Raw genomic sequence first — 10,796 nt, 5'->3', positions numbered from 1 at the left:
CTTTCTTTTTTGCAGTTTACGTTTGATTCATCCTCCTGTTTATTTATTTATTTATTTTTTAAAGATAATATAACCTTATAAAAGGGACCTGAAAACCGAACTAAACTCTTCCTGTCTTTGGTTTTTTTTTGGTAAATGCAATAATGAGTGAGATCACATGTTCTCCTCATACTACTGCATCCTTTGGTAGAATATTAGAAACCCGGATCATATGTCTATATATACGGAATTTGAATTGATCAATCATAATAGCAAAAGACCTTGGTAGATTCTGAAAGGCTACTTCAAGAGGAAAAAGGCATAAAAAACACAAAAAGCGATACAGTTTGGACATTAAGAGAAGAAGAAAGTAAGAGATATAAACCTTAATTGTCTTAATTATTTATTTTAGTCTGATTAAAGTAATATTACATTTTTGACATCACTAGTTATTGTTGTAGTTAAAAGAAATTTGGAGGATGTAATCTTAAAAAAACAAAAAACAAAGAATACTTTAAACTAAATTTGATGCATGGACAAAAGAGCTCTTCTTGACAAACTGGGAATAAAGTATAGCCAAAAAAACTTGGAAAACATGACTAGATTTTCAGTTTCTATAAATAAGAACCTCAACTATTCTGCCATCAGTCTTAGGATAAGTGTCCTCTAGGACTGCTCACAATTTCTCAGCTAAGGGTTTATCATTTTTATAATGGATGTTTCTACATCGACAGTCTCCCTGACATTAATATGTTGTTTTATCCTTTGAACAAATCTAATCTTAGTGAGTCATCCCATTCCCTCATCATCCAACTCTCTCCCTATCTGCCTCTCATCCTCTCGCTCCCACCCAACCACCACGCGATGCTCCACATAAAAAAAATCTCGTGCAGCAAATTTCGTGTCCCTTGTTTCCTTATATGGTGTTGGGCGCCGTGGCTTGGTCCTCCTCCCATGAGTCGGGAGCGAGGCGCGTGCACCTGACTGCCGCTCGTCGTTCGATTTCCATATTTGGAAGTGAGCTCAACGAAAACGGCACAAAGAGGGAGGAGAAAGGAGGGGCAATAAAGGAAACCCTGCCTCCTCCAAATGCTCCTGTGTGTGTCAGCTGAGAGGTCCCTTCAACTATTAAGCGACATTAATTAAACGTTTTTACTTTGCAGAATAAATGCTTGAATTATATAGCAATAGTAGTCTATTAAAAAAATGGGTAATTGGGTGTCAAATTCAAGGTTATATAATGTAAAAAAAAAATACTTGAAATTAATTTTCTGCTCAGGTCTATAAGTGATTCAATTTCCATTGAAGAAAATGGGAATTATCATAATGCCATTAAAAAGTGACACGCATATAATATTTTTTTTATTATAGACAGCTATAAATAAATAAAAATTAATACATTCTGTAAGTATAATAAACATCACAGATCAAACTGCAGACAAAGCTATGCGCTCGTGCGCCGTGCACGCCCCCAGCCAGCTGAGGACGCGCTTCTATGCGCGCTCCCGCCGCCTATAAAGTCCATTCGTCCATCGTTCCATTCAATTTCTTCCAGACACTCCACGATTCCCAGCTACAACAATGGTAGGCTTTTCACCGTGGCTTTATTCACGTTTTAACATAGCGTCGCTGCTCTAGTTGTATGTCGTTAAGTGTTCAGGTGTGGTTGATTTTTGTTTTTTTTGTTTTACGATATTTCAGTTTGCCCATGTTTTGTTGATTTATCAGTAAACAAGTCAGAACAGTTAGCTGCTGCAGCAGCTACGGTTAGCATCTAAAGAGCTAAGCTATCTAGTTTTAGCTAGGGATGATTTTCCCTTAACAGGGCAACATTTATTACGAATACATCTTCTTCACGGAACAACCAGCGCAGTATTAATTCCCCCCCCTCACAGGATGGTCTATAATGGAGGCAGATAAACTAGCAACTCTCGTAAAACAACTGGCGCCATTTCGTCTGTCTTGGGTGGTTTCGCAGGGAATTGTCTGAGGTAACGTTCGCGGCGTTGCCATGGCGCTGCGCTGCATCGTGTTTCAGTTATTTCACGCGCCTCGCTGGCAGGTGCAGAGGCGCCTCATAGATTTTACAGCGGTGTTAGCTGAAGCTAGCTGTCGGTATGACTGGCGCTAGCTGAGATTTTCCTCCCTCTTTGTCTCTCCACTGAGTCTCCACTCTCACTATCTGTCACGCTTGGACCGTAGAGCAACTAATTTGATCATTTTGATTTTAAAATAGACTTATTTCGCGTGTTTGTAAAAATACTTAACCAGTAAAATACATAAATTTGGTCGGTTTTGCCTTATTTAGCAAGCTAGCGCTCGTGGCTGCGTTCATGGCCCCACCCTGAATTTGGTGCAAAGACCATTTTGTCTCCTGCCGTTTTATAATGGCACTGTAAAAATCCCATGCTATTTTTTTCTCTCTCTCCAGGTGCCTGTTTTTCCCCAGCTCTCCAAATTTCCTTCTTAAATATTGCACTAAAAAAGAGAGTTGCGTACCAATAGTTTTTGGAAAGCTGGATGCGCTGTTAGCAGAGGCTAAAAGCATCTTGTTTTTGTAGCTGCGCATCCTGCTTCCAGCCTTAAGGCCCATCGCATCATTTCACTGACCGACATGATTATGTCTGTTTATGCAGTGGAGCATCTGAGGCTAAAGATGGGGCTGAGTATTCCCCCCTTTATCCCTTACTGGTGCATGGATGATGTTGATATGTAGTACATACTGTATTACATCCTAGGGATATTACACAGGCCTAAAAATAAGGAGTTATGGCCTTTTTCTATTTTTAGGTGGAAAAATGACGTTATGGAAAACCTGACATTCATTTCCTTGCTTAAAATCTGATTATTTCCCCTCTAAATGTATTATATTTTCATAATTATGTCCTATTATTTGCTGTTTAGGCACGTTTAGTTTTTCACTAACCAATAACTTTTTTTAGATATTGGCCTGTTTTCCACTTGACTGTGGTCCTTGATCAGAGAGCCACTGAAATAAAACAATATCGACAGCCCCCTTCCACATGCACATTAATTATATAAATTAGAGCTGAAACAATTATTGGATTAATCAATTTTCGAAATAATCGACAACTAATTTAGTAATCGATTAATCGTTAACTGGAGTATAGAGACTCTAAAAGTTGCCTTTAGCTGAGAGAGCAATGCATTTAGAGCAGTAATTGTATTAAAAATTGTAGAACAATATATAAACATTTAGTATTTTCGAAAAAACAAAACAAAAACTTTTTCGTCCATCAATATGCTCTATTCAGCCTCCCCAGCAAAAACGTTTTTGTTTCGCCTGGTTTAATTTAGTAAAAAAAATCTGCTTTAACGAACCTTTGTCTATCAGATTATTACTTTATCAGTCGAAAAAATGATCACCAAATGAATCGATTTCCCAAATAATTTTTAGTTGAAGCCCTAATACAAATGGATCAAAATACATGGGTTTACTTGATTACTGTGTTGCAGAAATTTGGATGATTTTTGCAACATGCAGGTACTTATGGATTTTGACCAACTGGGGCAGATGGGTAAAGTGTTGTGTGTGTGTGTGTTTTTTTTTTTTTTTTTTTGTGTGTTTATTTGACAGGGACAGTACAATTAAACATTTCAACCAAACAGGTGGCCGATGTCCAAGTACATAAGGCTTGTAGCCATGGGCTAATTTGCAGCCTTTGTCCCTGGTTAGGCTTTTAAAAGGTGTTAGCATTAAGGGGGAGGGAGGTTAGTAACGACACACAAATGCATAAAAACACAAAAAAAAACAAAACAAGAGAAGTTAAAACAAAAATGTACAGTACAAGCCAGTTTAGTGCTCACACTCTTGATTTTAATGATCATATCTGTCAACTGGTGAATGAGGTCTTTACAAAACAAGACTGTTGGTATTGAACATTGCATTGTGTAATAACATTATAAATACTTGAGATTAGATAAAGTATGTGGTGAAGATGTGTAGGGGGACCTTTTTTCCCCATCATCTGTCTCCCTGCTGTCTATCAACAGCTGAGCAATGTTCTGTTGCTATGAAGCACATAAGAAAATGCTAGAAACTGACAAGGCAACAAAGAGAGAGAAAAAGGAAACTAAAAAATAACCCCATGGGAAAGGTGTGATTAACATGTTGTTTTCTTAGCCCCCTTATGGTGTTCAGTAAATGCTTTCCTAAAAAGAGGCATAGCTACACAAGAATCATGTAACAAATTTTCAGAAAAAAACTCCGTTATTAACTTGAGGCTTTCAGATGTCTGTTGGTTAATGATTCCTCCTGTTATCTCAGACAGCCGTTTAACACACTGAGCAAACACAGGGGTATGCTTGTCCTCTTTTCCCGTCTTTCCTGGCCTACTTCCTCTTTATTGTGTTTTTTTTTTCACAGATGTGTTGGTAGATGGTGGGTTTTCTGCCTGAGACAGCGTTTTTTTTTTTTTTTTTTTTCCTTCTAGATAAAGTGGTCTAAACAGAGTCAGAAGACTTGAGTGAATTCATGGGCCATTTGTGACTTGGCAATGTGACTTAATTTGAATTCTGTTCTCAAACAGAGGTTTTATTGTTTGATTCTGCTTGGTTTTTTTAGACTGAGCTCCACACTGGAATGCTTAATTCCTGACTGCAGCCTCACCCACATGGTCATCTTTATTGCGGGAATGTATAACTCCTGTCACAAAGGAGTTTATGCAATGTTTTATACCTGCTGGTCTAATGAGTCACACACTCAAGACACACCCATCACTTTATTGAGGAGCGAGAGAAGATGGATTTTGTACCTGCAGGATTTGCCATATTTATGTGTTAAATTATCCCCTTTAGCAGACGTTTGTTTATTATTGATTGAGTCACCTTTATTGCACTTTGGATCGTTTTGAGGTTGCTTCTTCTAAGTCAGTTCTATCTAAGCACCGTTAACGGCTTGTCACGACCACACCTTTGGTGCTTCAGTCCATCTTATCATTCGCTGCCATTGGAAGAGTTCTTGCTGTGTGATGAGTCACATGCTGCCCTCTCAGGTTCCTCAGCTCCATTGTTTCTGCGATCAGTAGACTTAAGTAGTCACAGCTGGCATATGTAAAACTAAAGCAGCTGTTTTTTTTTTTTTACTTGTCACAAAATCAGTCTCAAGCATCTTGCATTCAAAAGATTAAGAAATAGTTTTATATGACTGGATTATATCCTCACCAAACCCTCCCATAGTCCCTGCAGTCAGAATAGTATTTAAACCATACCATTTGTAAAATTGTATAAAATCTTTTTAGGCTTCTAAATGCCTGACAAAGGTTTCTTGTTTTCTTTTTAAATGTAATCCTAGTTTTAATTCAGGGGGATTTTTATTTTATTAGTGAAAGTATTTATATCTTTTTGATTTTTGTAAAATTCATTTAAAATCATAGATCAGAAATAAATTGCAAAATGCAGGTTCTTTAATTTGGATTTAATTCTCATTTTAAAAAATGAGTGAGCAATTATACCCTGGCCATGCATCAAAGCAGATATACTTAGATATTTTTACTTGAGGACAAATTTGGCCGGTTTTCTATTTTTTACAACCTGAGAATTGGTCAAATGTGTCCATTTTACTAGCAATAGTGTACATAACTTTTTTAAATACCAGTTTCTAATCATCTTTTGAAGTCTAACCTGCCAATGTTGAGTCCTTTTATCGTATTTTTCTCTCCAAGACTATATGACATTAACAAATAAAAACTGCTGCGTATCAATAATCTTGCTAGTAAGTCTGACTCCAATTTTACCATTATTGAAATGTTTGGCTTTGTTTCCGTCTTTTGTTGGGGAGGGGGTGTATGTGTCCCCCTGATTTACAAAAACATGAATTAGATGAGGTAACCCTTATTTAGCTGTAAATATGTTTCCTATTGGCCCCTGTCTAAAGGTTTGCTTTTTATCCAGGCCTCCGGTGTGAAAGTCACAGATGAAGTCATCGCTATCTTCAATGACATGAAGGTCCGTAAGGCTCAGGCTAACGAGGAGGAGAAAAGGAAGAGGAAGAAGGCTGTTCTGTTCTGCCTGAGCAAAGACCTGAAGAACATAGTGCTGGATGAGGGAAAAGAGATCCTGCAGGGTGACATTGGAAACACCGTCAAAGACCCATACCAGGAATTTGTGAAGATGCTGCCCCCAGACGACTGCCGTTATGCCCTGTACGACGCCACCTACGAGACCAAAGAAACAAAGAAAGAGGACTTGGTCTTTATGTTCTGGTGAGGATCAGTGTTATTGTACAAGCGGCTTAATTCTCTAATTGGAGGTGGATTTAAGCTTCAATATTTCTCTTCCAGGGCACCGGACAGTGCTCCTCTGAAGAGCAAGATGATCTATGCAAGCTCAAAAGATGCTATTAAGAGGAAATTTGAAGGTGAGTATTTGGGTGGCATAAATGTATCCATTCAAAATCTGTTGAAGGGGTGAGGCAGATTTATTTCTGTAGTGCTGCAGGACTTTTTGTGAGGTTTGTGAAACTCTGCGCCTGTTTTGATGGTCTCTGTTTGAAATGTGTGATGGGTTAGTATGTGATTCTAAATTCGTGGTGGGATTGGAGCGTGCGTTTGATTTACTTTGGAAACAGGAAGTTGGGGTGACGCAATGTCTGAGGTGTTCCAGTGTCCTGCCTGTGGAGGCCTGAATGTTCCATGTACATGGCGACTGTTCTGTAGTACTTTAATTTCAATTGACTTTATTTATATAAAGCTAATTCACAAACTGTGTCATCTCAAGACACTTTACAGTTCACCAGATCATATAGTCAAATTGATTCAAAGTTTTCTATCTAATGATAACCAGTTGATTGAATTGACTCGAATGCAATCCCTTGAATGCATTTAAAATGTGTTGAAACATATAACGTAAAGAGAAGTAGACATAAGACTGACTAAATGTCACATAAATGGGAATTTCGAGCTTGAAATTACCAAAATAAGAATGTTTAATGACTGTTAATGTGAGCAGTAGCCATCATTAATCCAGGAGTCTGGTATGGGTATCTTGCCCAAACTTTTGGACTCGAAATTCCAACTTCGAGGAATAATTTCAGTTAACATTTCCTACTCAGAGGTTTGACATTGATTTTGAGAAACCTGTCTACTGCGTCTGTGGCAGACATGTTTGAAAAGGCAAGAAAGTTTTCCAGTGATTCTGCCAAAGCGAAGGGGATAACAGAAATATATCCGTGGTAAATAAATACTTTGATAACCGATTTATTGAAATGCCATGAGTTTATAAATGAGTTTTTCAGGACGTTAGTACACATAGCCAGAAATACTAAGCCCCTAATATTTGGTATTTTTTTAATTCAGTGCTTTGGTTTTCTACCTTAGTGTCCTATATATTTATTTTTTTTTGTTTTTGTTTTGGAAAACAATTTAATTTCAGTGCATCCCTATGAAACAACCGTCCTAGGTAATAAAATGCAATAAAATGGATCACCTGTTAACATTCTGGTGGTTGAAGCTAGCAGCTGCTTTAGTTTTGACTGGATCCATATTTAGATTTTGATATGCATGAAAGCCTGATCCGGTCTCTCCTAGTAGGAGTGCACCATATTGGGATTTTACTTGGAGACACCATGTAGCTTCCTCCTTCCTGTCCTGTGCAATCATCGGTTTCTGAAACTATTAGAAAACATCAACACACACAGCAATGCTTTTACTTCAGCATCTCCTCTCTAACAATCATGAATTTGTTGGATGCATGTAGATTAGATCTGTAAACTGGCACACAAAGAATTGTACACTCGCCTGGTAAGTCAGTGAATAGTACTGGTGGATGGTGTGCAGTATTTCAGTTTTAAACTACAGTTGGAGCCAATCAACTAGTTATTAGATGGACTGGTGTATTTGTTAGCAGGCGAATTCAAAATGTCATAATTCCTCACCCCCACATACTCCATCAGCGCACGTACGTCGTGCGGAGTACTTGTCTGTCATGTTAATCAATGAGAAATGTTCCACATCCACCACTACTCTTTCGCATGTCACCGTCCACGTACGTCTTCTCCGTCCGTCGCCGTCAAAATACGGAGCCAGGGCTTTTTTTGCTCCGGTCCGGCCAGGTCAAGATCCGCAATTGCAATCACACCGCACAGGAAAAAGAACGATAAGATCCTCTTTGTCAAATTAAAATATTGTAACGACAGATCTACAAATTGGAGCATAATTCTGATATATTCCCAAAACCTAAGAGCGTTGAATGAAATGATTGGATGCAAACCATTGGTACTTCATTATAACAGGAAGCAGATTTCTTATCTCCATCAAATTATTTATTTTATACTAAGAGGCTTAAAAGTTAAAAATTAAATCCATGTAAAACTTCTACGAGCCCATCTTACAACTTCAAAAGCAACTTCTTTTTTTAGGCATGGATGAAGAGATGCTGATTTTGGAAGTAGAGAACATAGTTTATACAAACCAGTTATTCCTGTTCAAAAATCCACAACAAAAGGAAAATATTTGGGCAGAAACTGCACACATGCTGGATGTGGGATTTTTTTATATGCCGGGGCGGTAATGGAGGATGTGGGATTTTGGGGTTAGAATGTGCCATTCTTCTTTATTACAAGTGAGCAGGTGTCCCTCCCCTATGTTTGACTAATCTCTATTCTTTTACTTTGTTTATTTCAGGCATTAAGCACGAGTGGCAGGTGAACGGTTTGGAAGACCTCAAAGATCGACACACTCTGGCAGAGAAGCTCGGCGGCTCATCAGTAGTCACCCTGGAAGGATCTCCTATATAAATATGACTCTGCTCCTTCTCCTCTGCTCCGGCTTCAATCGAAGCCTCTCAGACACATCTGTTGGGTTTAGCTGTTCATTCCAGTCTGGTGTGGAGAAAGGGGTATAAGCAAAGCCAGCATCATTCGTGGGACATTCGGGGAGGGATACAGTGGGTGGGCTATTGGGTTAAACTGACAAATGAAAATAAAAACAGGCAGACTGTTGTTCAAGTTCATGCAGCATAAGGATTAAGAACAAAACACACCTAGATACAAACGATGGATGAAGAAATTTAAATGCACTTATTCACATTTAAGGACAGGGTTTTGTTCTTTTCAGGTTCCACTTGAGATATTCCAGACAGATGACAACCTTTTTAGTTTTTTCAACCATCAAATCATAAAGTGCTCCCACTACATACCTGTTTTTTGTTTGCCAAACTTCCAGTTAAGTTTTGAGTGTAGTTGAGGTTAGGTATAGTATGAACTAATTCATCTTGTTTGCACAAGACGTATGAAAACCTCTGGGGGGGGGGGGGGGGGGGCACGGTTAAATATATTGTTTGTTGTTGTTTGAACATGCAATTCCGAAAAACTTGAGTGATTCCTTTTTATTTCCTGTTGTGTCTGAGAACTTGGCATTTGTTGTAGTAAACATAACATTCCTTGTACTTGTTAAAACAAAGATTTCCTGGTTTTAAAAACTTCCGGTGTTGATGATGGTCTGATGGGGAGCGATGTGTAAAAGAAGGACGAGCAGTCTGTGTTTGAGACTGAAAAATGAAGGGTGGATGTTTTGTATCGTCTCCTTATCTCTAATAAAAAGCACTAAACTATTCACTACTTGTCTTTTTAAGCTCTAGATTCAGGGGTCATGTTTTATTTTTTTGTCTTGGTGGAATCATTGGGTATACAATAAAAAGTACTTCAATGTGCAGCCATATGCAGCAAGTGTCAACAGGGTTTCTATGTTTGTGGGTATAAATAGTTTTCTGGGCAAGATATTTATATAAAAAGAGCCTCCAATCATTAAACCACCTATTGTCCAGCTGTTTATCAATCCCTCATTATTTCTCCATCCATCCATTCTAAATCACCCATACCAGGGCTGGAGTGGATCGAAAAAAAATGGCGTTTTCTTTGGTGGCTGCCGCCCTGATTAGCTAGCTATTTCATGGAAGAAGGCCGCATAGCGGAGGGTTCAAAACCAAATATGTTTATTTAGTCCAACATGTGCACATTCAGGTATTGTAAAAACCAAAATAGAAAATATTTACCTAAACCCTTTTAATTTATCAAGTATATTAAATATAACAGCTTTGAGCTGGCCCACAAATAGATGCAATACTGTATTTCCCTGCATCTACTTCACCATCAGTCTTTCTTTGTGCAGCAGTTTGTAAGTGAGGCTTTCAGCTCTGCAACAGCATTTGCACAAGATGGGAGACATCCAACCATGGTATCTCTTCAACCTCTACTTTGTAAATAATGCATCCTTGGACATGATGGATCATGATCTCTCAGCTGTAGCTGCTGCTACAGCAAACTGCACCACAGATGACTGCCTCCAAAGTAAAATGCCTCTTTACAGAGGCAGAGGATTGATGTTAGTCACAGGAATACTTCTAATAGTTTATCAAAACATCAGACCCTGTTTGATCAGTGGTTTCGTCCACCACCAGCTCCAGGTGTTATGCTCCAACAGCCTGTGATGAGGCTGAATATGGAAAAATCTGAGATTTTCTGAAGTTAGCGTTTAATATAACAGGAGAGGTGCCAGCACACTTCCCTGTTGAACTGCTTTACTGCAGAATGTGCTCACATTCTGCAGGAAGCCAGTAAATCAGTGTCCACTGGGACAGCGCCATAGCTGCTCCCAGGTTCGTCTACCTCAAGTCAGACTGGTAGGAAAACTGATGCTGATCCAAGGAATACATGAGCAAGAGGATTCACGTCCAACTTCTTAAAGCTCTTTAGAAGATCTGAGGTCAGACTACTGCATCAAGAAACTAAATCTGATCTTTAACATTAGGGCTGATTGTGTCTAATTATTCTTTTAAAATGTGGTAACCCTGCAGAGGGC

At 38.6% G+C, this 10,796-nt stretch overlaps 1 protein-coding gene across 1 annotated transcript; it reads left to right on the top strand.

Moving 5' to 3' along the window:
• Positions 1 to 1,445: 1,445 nt before the first annotated feature.
• Positions 1,446 to 9,553, top strand: cfl1 (cofilin 1). Its single transcript, XM_038303957.1, has 4 exons — positions 1,446 to 1,563; positions 5,893 to 6,203; positions 6,282 to 6,358; positions 8,622 to 9,553. Exons 1-4 carry the CDS (start codon positions 1,561 to 1,563, stop codon positions 8,732 to 8,734), a joined length of 504 nt encoding a protein of 167 aa, XP_038159885.1. The 5' UTR covers positions 1,446 to 1,560; the 3' UTR covers positions 8,735 to 9,553.
• Positions 9,554 to 10,796: the final 1,243 nt, after the last annotated feature.

The sequence above is a fragment of the Cyprinodon tularosa genome, unplaced genomic scaffold, assembly GCF_016077235.1.
Source record: "Cyprinodon tularosa strain WSP-4 unplaced genomic scaffold, ASM1607723v1 ctg522, whole genome shotgun sequence".
Taxonomy (NCBI): domain Eukaryota; kingdom Metazoa; phylum Chordata; class Actinopteri; order Cyprinodontiformes; family Cyprinodontidae; genus Cyprinodon; species Cyprinodon tularosa.
Note: the sequence above shows the minus strand (reverse complement) of the source record. Positions and strands in the feature narration are given on the sequence as shown.